Consider the following 13,654-nt stretch of genomic DNA (forward strand, 5'->3'; position numbering starts at 1 on the left):
TGCAGGCTTTGAAGGAAGGCTGTTGGGTTTTGCTTGATGAGCTTAATCTTGCTCCTCAATCTGTGTTAGAGGTACTGTTGTGAACTTAAAGGCTTTGCTGAAATCATCTCATTGATGCTTCCATTTGTTTCCATGATTTACTGCTTCAGCATATTTTTCATTTATGTATTTTAGTATCTAATGAGATGAATGTTGATCATTAATGGAAATTCTCTCTTTTTTTAGGGTTTAAATGCAATTCTGGATCACCGAGCTGAGGTCTTTATTCCAGAGCTGGGTCTCACCTTTAGGTGTCCCTCATCTTTCAGAGTTTTTGCATGTCAAAATCCTTCCTGTCAAGGTGGTGGGAGAAAAGGCCTTCCGAAGTCCTTCCTCAACCGTTTCACTAAGGTATAATTGTCTAATCATCATTTCTGCTGTGGATTCATATTTAAAACTGGTGATTGTTAACTTGAAATGCAAGGCATCAACAATGATCTGTTTCCTTGTCATGGGTTTCAGGTTTATGTTGATGAGTTAGTTGAGGATGACTATCTTTTCATCTGTAGTTCACTTTATCCGTCAATTCCCAGGTCTATGCTATCAAAACTGATATTATTTAACAAACGATTGCATGAAGACACCATGTTGTACCACAAGTTTGCACAGGATGGCTCCCCTTGGGAGTTCAATCTTCGTGATGTGATTCGGTCATGTCAGATCATACAAGGTTTATATCTTATTTCTTCTTTTATTTGATTGATGTTTTTTGGAATTTATATATGTATATCTGTTTGTGATATAGCTGGTTTTGTAAGAGTTGGTTTTCATTAATTTAGGTGCACCTGAGAAATTGAGAGATTATTCTTTCCTCAACATACTTTACATTCAAAGAATGCGTACAGCAGCAGATCGCAGAGAGGTCCTACGGCTCTATGAGCAGGTTTTTGAGATGAAGCCATTTATAAATCCTTACCCACGGGTTCAGCTCAATTCTCGGTACTTAATTGTGGGGAATACTGCCATTAAAAGGAACTATGTTCAATCGTCGAAACTTTCAACCAGCCAGCTTAAAATTATGCCTGGAATTCGTCAATGCTTGGAAGCTGCTGCACATTGTGTACAGCGTCAATGGCTGTGCATCTTGATTGGTCCATCATCTGGTAAGACTTCATTGATAAGGTTACTTGCTCAGCTCACTGGCAATGCACTAAATGAATTGAATCTTTCGGCTGCAACTGATATATCTGAATTACTTGGATGCTTTGAGCAATATGATGCCTTCCGAAATTTTCACATTGTTGCCAATCAAGTTGAATGCTATGTTAATGAGTATTTTAGTTTGAAATTGGAGTCCTCAAAGGAAACATATATGAGTGAAAGAAAAGATCAGTTAATTACCAGATGGATTGCGTTTTTATCTAGCATGGACTATGACCATGTATCAGGCTCTACTTGTATGTATGTGGAGAAGTTGAAGAGAATATTTAATTCTCTTAGTTTGTTAGTTGAGATCATTGAACAACTAAAGTTGGATCAAGAGAAAAATGTTCTACCTGTGTCATGGTCAAGCAGGGATCTTGAAGGAGCCATGAAGACAGTTTTAAAGTTGCAAGATGATTATCAGAAAAGGGCTGTTTCAGCAAAGTTTGAATGGGTTATGGGGGTGCTGATAAAAGCTATTGAACGTGGAGAATGGATTGTTCTGGAGAATGCAAATCTTTGTAACCCTACGGTATGTGACATGTTCTTAATATGATGACATTTATTCTTCTGATACCTTGTTATTATGTCTGTGTTTGTGACCAATTTTCCAATTAATGTCTATTACTTAACACAGGTTCTTGATAGAATCAACTCTTTGGTGGAACCATCTGGATCAATCACGATTAACGAGTGTGGAATTGTTGATGGAAAATCAGTGGTTCTCCATCCACACCCTAATTTTAGAATGTTCCTCACTGTTAACCCGAACTATGGTGAAGTTTCCCGAGCAATGCGAAATAGAGGAGTTGAAATATTTATGATGCAGCCAGGCTGGTTACTTGATGAGGGAAGCGGTTATGGTTCCCAGCAGATTGAACTAAAAGATGTGGAGAGATTTCTCATTCTATCTGGTATTCCAGGTGGTAGATTGGTTGAATCAATGGCCAGAGCCCATGTCTATGCTAGGGATGAAGGTTCACGCCTTAATATTTGCATTACATATCTTGAGCTGGCACGTTGGGTTCAGCTACTCCAGCAGCTTCTAATGAATGGCAATCAGCCTCTGTGGAGTCTCCATGTGAGTTTGGAGCATACTTATCTTTCTTCTTTAGGTGAGGCTGAAGGAGGGAATATTATTAGTCATGCTAAAAGTGCTTATTTGTCAGTTATAGAATTGTCTGACTCATTACTGGCACATTCTTTGTGTTTGCCTGGAGGATGGCCAAAGCCATTGAAATTAAGAGACTTTATATGGTACTCAAAAGAAGCTTGTGTGAAACAAAACTGCATGTATCTGGAGTTCCTGGGGGATCAGTGTGCCTCATATGAATCAGAAGTTGCTAGGATCAGGTGCCCTTTGGATGAGGCATTAACTGCTTGTGGCCATGCAGATACTTGCATTATAAATGTGAAGAAGTTAGAACAGTTAATGTTTCCCAGGTCTTCAAATGTTACAGTTTCAAACTTTGATAAGAAAATTGAATTTGATTTGGCATTGGCTAATAAGATGCTACTATTTGCTGCAAACTGGACCATTGAACAGGCCACTGAAAGTGATCTTGAGCTTTATCTTCTCTGGTTTAGCTGGTTCAGTAATCACTTGCAGCCCTTCTGTCAGTTTTTCAGTTCTTTTCTGATCTTAATCAAACAGGTCATGCAGCATCCTATTTGGAGCTACATTTCTCGCCGACACCATGAGGTTGCATCTCTTCACTTGGTAGATTTTGACTTGCAGCCAATGCCAATGCTGTCGTTGGAGTTAGTTGATTTAACTGCATCAAGGGACATGTCTCAGTCGTGCAGTAAATTTTTAAGTAATGCCATTAACTGCCTAGGTCTACTAAAAGTTAGTTATCAACAATGGAATGCGGAGAGCTGCCATGACTATAGTGATGAAGTGCAATGTTTTATTCCAGTGTTGAAATCTCTGCGAGTAATGGAGGAGGAAATCCTTCATAAGTTTGTTGATTCGTCATATATGTTTGTTGAGTCTCCTTGTTTTGATGTGCTGATTCGGTTATACACTAACCTCATTGAAGATCACAAACTGTTCTGGAATGGTGTTACGTCATCAAATGTTGAGCAGTTGCTAATTTCTTGGCGTTCTTTAATGAAAGATGCTGCAAAATTTCAGGAAGTACTGAATGATATCTGTCCAGAAGCAGTTGATATTGTGATGGTAAGCTGACCATCATATAATCTACGTTTTGCCTTCCTTCCTTGTGTCTCATTTTTTTAGCCAGTTCCTGTAATTTGCTTTGAACTTCACTACTTTTTACTTTGTTCGGTATAGAGTGAGAGCAAGAATCTGGAGAATTTGGCTAAAGTTTCTTCTTGGCGTATTCATTCGGAGAAGTCCTTGCTTTGGGTTCATGGTGGTCATCCATATTTACCTTCTTCTGCTAATTTATATCATAAGCAGCATCAGCTTTCATCACTTTGTGAGTTGATTTGGCCTACAAATTCAAAATCATGGGAACAGGGTATGGCATTCTGATCTACTATTTGGGTCTTCTTGTCTATAAGTTTATGACATGTACTTATCGGGAAAGAGATCATTAATATTTTAAGCTGTTGAATTGACTGTTTTCTCCTTCTTTTTTTTGAAAATATGTGCTGTTACAGTGAATAGAAGTCTGATTGAGGTCGTTGCATCGTCAAATCCTGAACTTCGCTTTCTCGCAATGCAAGGTAGACTTTTCACATTATTAATTATATTAGGATATTTTATTTAAATGTGCTGGTGTTGTATTTTAAAGTTTAGTAAGCATTAATATACTGTTTGTTTGATGTTGGGTGTATTAATATACTGTTTCTTTGGTTAGGGTTTATTTTTTATTTTTTATTTTATTTTTAAAAAAAATTGGTTTGTTTTTGTGCTATGACGTGGGGAGTGCCCAAATACTTGGGTGACTTGGTGCTAAAATTACATATCTCAAAGCCACGTACAAGTGTAAGAATAGTTTGCTTCAGCAATTATTTTCTTCTCGATGAAATTTCAGATTACTTATAAAAAAATATTCTTCATTGGATAATCATTTTCTGCAGATTTGAAATGCTAAATTTGATGCTAAAGTTTAATTCGCATAATGTTCTCCAAACGCTTTAGAAGAAATTGTGAATTCTAGGCTCCATTTGCTGGTCATTATTGATGTTGACTCCTCCTAGCAATCGTGGAGGCACTGACAGTGTGATTGTATCATTGTTGTTTATCGATATATCATAGTGACCTTTACTCTTTTCATATTTTCTGGTGATTTATTTATTGTTGTTATCTCTTGCTACTGGCAGTGACTATCATTGTTAAGTTTCTTGTGTTGTTTGCCATATGTGATGTGAGCTATTATGTGGTTCAACACAAATTGTTGCCTTTTTAAAATTGTCTGTGGTATCAGATTGTTGTATAGCACAGCCAAATAGGAGTTTGCAAAAAGTGTGCTTTTAGTTAGAAAGATTTTGCCACTGACTAGGTGATATTACCTTTATATTTTACTTGAAAAGTAGTGGCATCCTTCAGATCCGTAATTATACTGTAGGGATAACATCTTCCTCCTACTATTTTGTGTCTTATTTGTCTGTAAAAGTTCTCATATGGGAAACAGTTTCTGGGCAGAAGAGGAAGGATTTGCTAGGTGAAATAGTTTTTTTTTTTGTTCTCCAAACTCTTTAGAAGCAATTGTGAATGCTAGGGCTGCATTTGCTGGCCATTATTGATGTTGACTCCTCCTAGCAATCGTGGAGGCACTGAAAGTGTGATTGTATCATTGTTGTTTATCGATATATCATAGTGACCTTTACTCTTTTCATATTTGCTGGTGCTTTTTATTTATTGTTATCTCTTGCTACTGGCAGTGACTATTATTGTTAAGTTTCTTGTGTTGTTTGCCATATGTGATGTGAGCCATTATGTGGTTCAACACAAATTGTTGCCTTTTTAAAATTGTCTGTTGTATCAGATTGTTGTATGGCACTTCCAAATAGGAGTTTGCATAAAGTGTACTTTCAGTTAGAAAGATTTTGCCACTGACTTGGTGATATTACCTTTATATTTTACTTGAAAAGTAGTGGCATCCTTCAGATCCGTAATTATACTGTGGGGATAACATCTTCCTCCTACTATTTTGTGTCTTATTTGTCTATCAAAGTTCTCATATGGGAAACAGTTTCTAGGCAGGAGAGGAAGGATTTGCTAGGTGAAATATATATATATGTTTTGGGGGGGGGGGGGGGGACATGAGCTAACATGTTGTATAACTGCTGTAATGAGTGAAATGTAGTTAATTTTTTATATTTGATGTTTATGTTTATCCTGCTTCTGACTTCTTTTTTCTTTTTTCTTTTTTTTTTTTTTTTGCAAATGTAATATACTTTTGCAGTTTATTTCTCTTTTACAAACTCCTATTTCATTCTTTGATATTAAATGCAATTTCTTTTTCGATTTCATATTTATGCAGGTGTTTCCATGTCAGTACATATTATGGGCAAATGTGACTGTGATAAAGATGTTAGCCCTGTCGTTCAGCAGTTGGAGGAGATGCATAAGGTTTGTCCTCCAGCTTCTGTACAGTTACTGCTATGGAATTCTTCTCACACTTGTTTGGGGAATAAATTTGATCTTTGCAGATGCTTTTGGAAAGATTTGAATATGAAAAACAAAAATTGGTGGCAAATTTGGGGTCTAGCGAGCATGTGAATGCTGGGGCAAATTCTGCTGCTTGTTGTACCTTCTTTCCTGAAATATTGTGTAGAGAGTCTGGGTTCGAAAGCTGGCAGGACACTCTTGCTCTAAGTGACAGTACAAGTTTTTTCCTTGATATGGAGTTACTTCAGGGGCTATCATCTATCCTTTTGGTTGATCCCAAAGGATTAGAGACGGTAAATTGAATTAAATTACACCATTCTTTGTATGACTTTGGTACTTGGCTGCTGAATATAATAGAATTGTATCCTATACTTCTAGTTTTGCTGCAACTCATTGAATTTGAAAGGATCTAATACATACTAATGTTAAAGTAGAGTCAATTCATAGATTTTAGAGCCACAGAAAAATGTATTATGATTATGATGTTCTAATTTTTTGGTCCTATTCAAATTATAATATGCACTTCTGTTTTTGGAATTCATTTGATATATTCTGCTTTTTGTCAACAATGTTAGGATCAAATGATTTTCAGTAGAAAAAGAGGCCAGTTGGTAATTAAAATTGTTTTTCTTCCTTTAGACAATTCCATCCTGCTAAATTAGAATGCCCTTATTTTTATTTCTTGCTATTCTTTCTTTCGGCATTCTTTATTTTTTGCATGAGTTCTTTTAGTGATCTTCCACTTAATTTTTATATGATTCGATCTGCTATTTATTTTCTTTTTTCTAATGACATTGCAGGCTTTGGGGACTGTATCCAACCTTCTGGAATATGGATTGAAATTTTCATTGGACTTCTCATCAAGACCCCCCCAAAATTTTTTACCTCATCAAAAGATCTTGTGGACACTAGATGCATGGACTTCAGTGGATGCAGGTCAATGCAGTTTTGTGTTACATATTTATGTATAGATATATGTACCGAATATATATGTAGTAGCATGACTGTTACATGAGCCATAAGCTTATCTCATGTATTTTCTTTTAATGCAGTGAATGCAAGGATTGCTAGTTTTGTTATTGAAATGTGGTCTAGGTGGCATCATTCTTTGTGGAATCATCGACCTGTATTTATCAAGGTATATATTACTTATAGTTTGATCCTAATGTAAGACAATTTTGCGTTCTGAACTTTTTTTGGGAGTGAGGAGACTCCAGGTTTTAAGACCTGCTGATATACATGCAGAACTTCTCAAAGATTGGTGATTACGACATTCCACTACCAGATATGCTTGTTCAGCCTGTGAGGACAGCAACAGTCGTCAAGATTCTGTAAGATAATTAGTGTCTATATGTTTCCTGATGACCATTTGAATTTGTAAGAAGTGTTTATTCCATTTCACTACTGAAATGTATAATCTCATCACTCAAGAAAAAGAAAAAAAAAAAAAAAAAAAAAAAAAAGGCAAATGAAAATTAGGAGACATGGTCTCTATGGAAGTTTGGTCACTAGTGCCTTGCTGGAGAAAAGTTGCCATTGATTTGAGCATTCTGTTTGCACCACAGACTGCTTTATATGATAAGAATTTGAAAAAAATGGAAAAAACTGAGGTGCCTCAGCTTACTAACACTTTGTTGTTATGTGTTGTGTAGTGTGTACATTTTTCAATTATTTACTAAATTATTATATTTTTGAGATGTGTTCTATTATTTGTAAAGTTTTAATTTTGGTGAAAAACTGTATTTATGACTTGATACTTGGATGCTCATTTTTTTTCCCTCAATTTTTGTGCTTCATTCAGGCAAAGTAGATCCACTATCCGTGAATATTTTGTGCGCTGTCTGACGCTTAGAGTTGCTTCTTGTAATATTTGGCGGAGCTCTCCTACAGGGGCAAATATACCTGGTTTTCTTTTATCTATGGCTCGCTCTCTTTTCCAGCAGGTGGTTCATTTTTTTTTTTTTTTTTTCCTTCGAATTGGAGATGCTTTTATTGTTTTTCTAGCATTCATGGACTTCATTCTTTGTGTTGGTCTTCTGCTTCCAGATTATATATGCACATCAAAAATCTTTTCATGCGAATGAATTTGAGGCGATCAAGTCCATTCTTTGTGCATTCCAGAAGAATATGGTTAAGGTGCTCTTTTTAAAGTTTCTATCTCTGTAATTATCTTTTGAAAAATGACTCTTACTGAAAGACAGGTTTTCTTGCCAATCTCATGATTTTTTGATCATTTTGTATTTTAACTCGATTCCCCCCTGGTTCGCCTTCTCTTCCCCCTCCCAAAGAAAGAAGAAAAAGAAACACTTTAAGAGAAGGGAGTTTACCCACTTCCACGCATGGTTAGGGATTGATGTTCAAGCTTTTTGGTTTTCAATGCATTATATTTTGAAAAGAAAAGAAATGTATGACATCATAAACATAGTCTATCAGATAGAAAATAGAATTGCAAATAACATATGGTCATGATTTGTACTATTTGGAAAACTGAATGTGCTGTTTTCTAGATATTATGCATTTCATAAGCAGCAAAATCTCATCAGTGGCTTATTGCCCCTTTTCCTATGCTCTTACTGTGTGAAACAATGGTCTGTATCAGTTGTATCTTAACACTACTTGAAGGAAGAATTCCCTAATAGTTCACATGTTGGTGAATGGTCTGCATCTAAGAAGCCAGAGTACGAAAATTTCTGAAAAGCATTAATTTCCATGTGCCTTGTCCTTCTCAGCACCCTGTGTTTCCTGTAACGCCTTTATGCATTTCTGTCGCAACTGTACTGGTGGTGGACCTTTAAATTATAGTTGGTTCTCTTGCTCTGTTAGCTTCATAATTTACTTGAGAATTGAGGTGAACATATGGAAATTGATAATGTGGCCTTTTTAAAAGATTAGTTCATCATGCTCAGTTTTGGAACACTTGAAAAACATTGAGGCATCCTGTTATGTCCAATGTCATATTTCATCATTTTATTCATTTGTCTTTCTCTTTGGTGACAGCAAGAAAACATCCAGCAAATGAGCTCCCTTCTTCTCTCATCAAGCCATTGCAGATTGAAAGAGTCGGTGCACAAGTTCATTGAGCCGCTGCTTAGAGAGCTCTACCTTCATTGCACATCTACCGGTGGTTATATACCTATTGATCATTTTCTGCTTACAAACTATAGGAGTTAATCCAAATTATTGTCTGTCAATAATTTTGTGTTTAGAAATACATGACTTTATATGAGTGTCTGATTTTTGTTTTGATATAGGGCTATTAATATTAATGGTATTTATTTTTGTTCCTAGCAATGGTCTCTATTTTGTTTGGGGGCTAGCAATATATATTTCATTTCTTTTTCAATTTTGCATGTTGTCTTAATTATGCAATTTTTTTTTTCTTTTGCTTAGACTTCCACTATATCCTTGGTTGTGCGTGGTTACGGATTGGGGGATTGCGCTTTCATCTCTTGCTTAGCTGTGATGATTTGGATCCTGCCATGAAATACTATTGGAAGTCTTCACAGTTATCAGAAAAGATAACTTCGCTTAAGCTTGAGATGCAGGTATCTTGCGAATATACATTTGTTCGATTATCCAGCAAGTCTTCAAATGTTTTTGTTGTGGTGTTTTGTGCCTTAGGTTTGTTCATGTATTGCTTTACTGTATATTTTATGAACCACTAATGCAATGGTTAAGACAGCATCCTTGAACTCATCTGTTCACATCTAAAGCTCGTCAAGCCACCTCTCATCAAATTTATTTCTTCTAACCCATTACTGCTTACTGAGTTCACATATTTGTTTCTTTATGAATGCCTCATTAATTATCAAGTACTTGAACACCACAAGTTGACTGCAGAGTAAATTAACTTTAATATAAGCACATGGAATTTCACTTTGTAAAATCATAACCATAAAGCTTTCACTATATGTGATTGAAGATGCATGCTCACGTGCAGGCGCAAGTGGGTAATTGAGCTTTTTCTTTGTAGCCGTGAGATTAGTGTTTGCAAGATGATAAACTTAAAGCTATTACTATATTGCTTTTTGTAGGTCCGACAAGAATGCAACTATCTAGCAGGATGGTTTTCTACGAGAGAAGCTGATAATAGAGGAGCACATGCATTAGAAAATCTTGAAGTAGAGCTTAGAAGGGCGCAAAGAAAGGTCTAAACATATAAAGAGTTTTACTTGTGTCATTGGATTACTATTTTCCTTTGCTGATAAAGTATATTTTTTTCCAAATAGTTGATAGCATATATGGTCTGCTTAAATGATCAATGAAAATCAAAATGGCATCATTGCCTTATATTTGATTAAGAAAATCAACTATCTATGATGATTATGAATATGAATGGTGCCTCTATTGGTTAACCTTTTACTGGTTCTGATCATATTATTAATTCTAAGGGCGTAAACAGGAGAAATTTTAGGCAAAATGGTTGTAGTGCACAGAAGTGCATGTGCTTGGTAACCTCCTTAATATAGTGACAGTTTTCTACCTATTTTCTATTTTCATTGATGTTGAAATTTCAACCTCCATAATTGTGTGGGGCAGAAGTGGCATGTCTTTGATCCTGACACTTGGAATAAACTAGCCAAAAAAAAAAAAATGAAACACAGAAATCAGGATAAATTAGGATGATGGCAGTATGGTGCAATATCTTTGTGATGGAATTCATCTTTGTAGTCTAAAAAAGAATGAGTTCACTTGCGGTATCCCCCTATCAGGTCGGATTGAAAATCTTAGATGGGCATATGCATCAAGCCCCACATTAGGTGTTCGCTATGTAGAATTGGACTATATAAATGGTTATGGTATCACATAGATGTAGCATGTTCCCTGGTTGTCACAAATAGCATCAAAGTCGACCACGCAAGGCCATCTGGAGCAAGGGCATTGCAATGCAACATGAAGTTTGAGGAAGATATTAGGGATTTGATGGGGTAAGATTGTGGTACATTATATTAGATTTGAGATGAAGGGGTTGTTTGGGCAAATGTATTAAGTCTCAATTTAGTGTGTACTTGATGGCACTAAACTATATAAGTGATTACGAGGTGCCATAATAAGGATTTTTTTTTTTTTTTGGGGGATACTATGTGACTATTGTGTCCCTTGTCTTGACATCACATTTTGTTATTAGGTCTCATAAAAACTCTTTTACTCCAAACTATAAGTGATATACTTCTTTTAATTAGTTAAAAAAACTGTAATCAATAAAATACATTTGTGTGAGATGTACAAACTCATGTTATCGAGCTTGCTTACAGAGGAGAGTTAGAAGTTTTAAGTGTTCTATCTTATAGTGAAGATGGTTGTTGCCCTACTTATTTTCTGCTTTATGTGTTCATTTGTTAATGTGTTTGACGTTACTGCTTTTTACTGTTATTGCAGAATATTTTCTAGAAAAGCACACGATTTGGCTTCCAATATTGTGATGCTTGAATTTTTTTCTGATGACAGCTTTAATCAAATAGCTGTTTGTTAAATAATTTTGAAAAGTGTCCCATTCCCACCCACCCCCTCTCTCTCTCCAAGTCCTTTCCCCAGTTCATTAATAATTTTGCGCTTGCTGGCTAATTTGGGACTTCCATTGGTGGAAGGTTGGTGTCATGGCATGATAGATTGTGGAGGATTGGACTAGCTGTGGAGAAAGAAGATGAAGTGGATTGGGGAGAGAGAGAGAGGGAGAGTAAATATTTTGTTTCGTCTGAGATTTGGTTGTCAACACTAATATCAGAAGTCATCTTTCCTTTTCTATTTATTTTATGATAGATTTTGTTTCCAGTTATTTATCTTATTGTCTTTTGAATGAATCTCATATCTCACTGGTCACCATGGGCGGACAATAAAATTGAGCTCAGACAAAGTGGTTTATAAATAGCACTTCATGCTTCTAGTTATTTCTTCTCTTTTATCTGATGAAAAAAATTTCTTGTGTTCAGATTGTGTTCCGCTCTGATTCTGGGAAATTTAAGAAGTTAAAACATGAATGCAACGACTTTCTTAAACAATGTGATGATTTTCTGAAACTTGTTACATCTTTGGAGGTTATGGTGAGTAATGTTGAAGCCATGGACTTACCACAGATTGTTGACCAAGTTTGCAACTGGCAGGTATGTTAGTCATGCCTGACTTGATAGGCAAAAAGTATTTTGATGATAACCCTTATTCGCTTTTCCATTCCTCACTGCTGTACCATTTCAAGTTGTTATTCTAAATACCTGTTTTTATTTTGGTTTCCAGAACACTGCAACCTGTTTTGTTAACCGATTATCAGATGAATATGCTGCATATATTGATGTAGTCCAGCCAGTTCAAGTTGCAGTATATGAAATGAAATTGGGCTCAGCGCTAGTTTTGTCTAGTTTCTTCCAGAAAGCATTTTTTAGTAGGGTTGAGCTGGATAATATGGATCTTGTTATGGTATTTTCTTCTTAAGTTTTTTAGATATCTGTGCTTTTAGATGTTGTCTTATTGATCTCATTGGCTGACTTGGAGAGTCTGGCAGGGAACAATATATTCATTCATGAGATTTCCCCGTGGATATGCATCCAATTCCATTTCTGTGAACTTGAATAGCAAGCAGCCTGAGCTTCCTTCCTATGATATAAGTATTCCTGCAAACTTTTGTGCAGCCGATATGAGATTGCTAGAAAAGTTGGTTACATTCTCAAGAGATGTTGCTGTTGATAAGAAGGTCCACACTTCATCTGAATCTATCCTATGATTATTCCATTTCACTAGATGTCCATAATATTGTCTTCTTGTACAACTCTATGGAACTATTTGTTCCTTTTTATTATTTACTGTAGAAATTGACATGCATATAGAATTTATTTCCTTTCCCATTTGTAACAGGTCTGTGTTATGCAACTTGAAGCTGCTCTTAATCACAACATTCTTGTGCGTGTAGCACATTCTGTAGCGAATTCAAGATTGATGGATATTGAATCCTTTAAGGTGAGAATTAATTTGAATTGCAATTAACAGAAAGGAAATTACTCACACAGGATTACCATCTGATGTTAAGTTTTATCTTCTGAATCAGCTCTTGGCTAAGATATTTAATGAATTTTCAAATCTTTGGATGAGAATGAAAATTCAAGCAAAAACCAAAGAGGACTATGGTTCTCAGCAATACAAGTTCAGGCCTCGTGCCTTTCAGATCGAGAGCATTATTGAAGTTGATATATCAACACTTGGCGAGTCAATAACAAATGATAACTTTTCAGAATGGAAGGAACTGCTTTCTGAAGAAGAGTTTACTACAACGGTAGTACTTCTATATAATGTTATATTTGCAAATTATATTCGCGAAATATGTGCAAATTTTCGCTTTTTCCATGTTTCATGTTTGATTATTTGGTACTCATAAAATCCCTTCATCCTTTAGGAAGCTCGTGAGGATCAAGAAAGTTCACAGGAAGAATGGAATGCTATAGAGGAGTCCATCCTGGACAACATGGTCCACATTCACAATCAATTATTTGGTTCAAATAATCTTGTCCTTGCTGTAAGTTATCTTCACATATTTACTGGAGATTTACTTAAAGTACTATCATTCATAATGCTGATATTTGGTTGGAGCCTTATGGTTAATATGCAACATTTCACGTTGTACTTATCACATTCTTCTTGTGAAGTAGCTTAATCACATGGTTTAAATTTCATTTTTTGAAATTAAGATTGCAAATTTTAAATCAACAAATAAGTAAATAACATCATAGGAATAGGAAATAATTTCTGTATTTGTTAAAAATTAGTTTGAACACAATGCGGTTTTGGAAAACTAGTTCATTCATTATATCCTTCACTACAAATTGATGCATGGAGAGAAAGTTAAACTGGTCTTCCTGCATCACAATTCCAATACTTTTGGGGATATCTTGTTTCTTTGTT

General features: G+C 35.6%; 1 protein-coding gene across 1 annotated transcript in view; it reads left to right on the top strand.

The window, feature by feature from the left end:
- LOC132187415 (midasin) overlaps positions 1-13,654 on the top strand; it is a 47,197-nt gene that overhangs the window by 22,844 nt on the left and 10,699 nt on the right. Inside the window, exons 30-52 of the mRNA XM_059601716.1 lie at positions 6-71; positions 226-390; positions 502-709; positions 819-1,714; positions 1,820-3,364; positions 3,479-3,668; positions 3,811-3,876; positions 5,640-5,728; positions 5,809-6,060; positions 6,568-6,703; positions 6,820-6,905; positions 7,013-7,098; positions 7,569-7,710; positions 7,814-7,903; positions 8,765-8,891; positions 9,158-9,312; positions 9,802-9,915; positions 11,698-11,868; positions 11,999-12,178; positions 12,264-12,452; positions 12,614-12,715; positions 12,804-13,028; positions 13,149-13,268. Coding sequence (XP_059457699.1) covers positions 6-71; positions 226-390; positions 502-709; positions 819-1,714; positions 1,820-3,364; positions 3,479-3,668; positions 3,811-3,876; positions 5,640-5,728; positions 5,809-6,060; positions 6,568-6,703; positions 6,820-6,905; positions 7,013-7,098; positions 7,569-7,710; positions 7,814-7,903; positions 8,765-8,891; positions 9,158-9,312; positions 9,802-9,915; positions 11,698-11,868; positions 11,999-12,178; positions 12,264-12,452; positions 12,614-12,715; positions 12,804-13,028; positions 13,149-13,268 — 5,400 coding nt within the window. The remainder of the gene's footprint in view (positions 1-5; positions 72-225; positions 391-501; positions 710-818; positions 1,715-1,819; positions 3,365-3,478; positions 3,669-3,810; positions 3,877-5,639; positions 5,729-5,808; positions 6,061-6,567; positions 6,704-6,819; positions 6,906-7,012; positions 7,099-7,568; positions 7,711-7,813; positions 7,904-8,764; positions 8,892-9,157; positions 9,313-9,801; positions 9,916-11,697; positions 11,869-11,998; positions 12,179-12,263; positions 12,453-12,613; positions 12,716-12,803; positions 13,029-13,148; positions 13,269-13,654) is intronic.

Source organism: Corylus avellana, chromosome ca7 (genome assembly GCF_901000735.1).
Source record: "Corylus avellana chromosome ca7, CavTom2PMs-1.0".
In the NCBI taxonomy this organism is placed as follows: domain Eukaryota; kingdom Viridiplantae; phylum Streptophyta; class Magnoliopsida; order Fagales; family Betulaceae; genus Corylus; species Corylus avellana.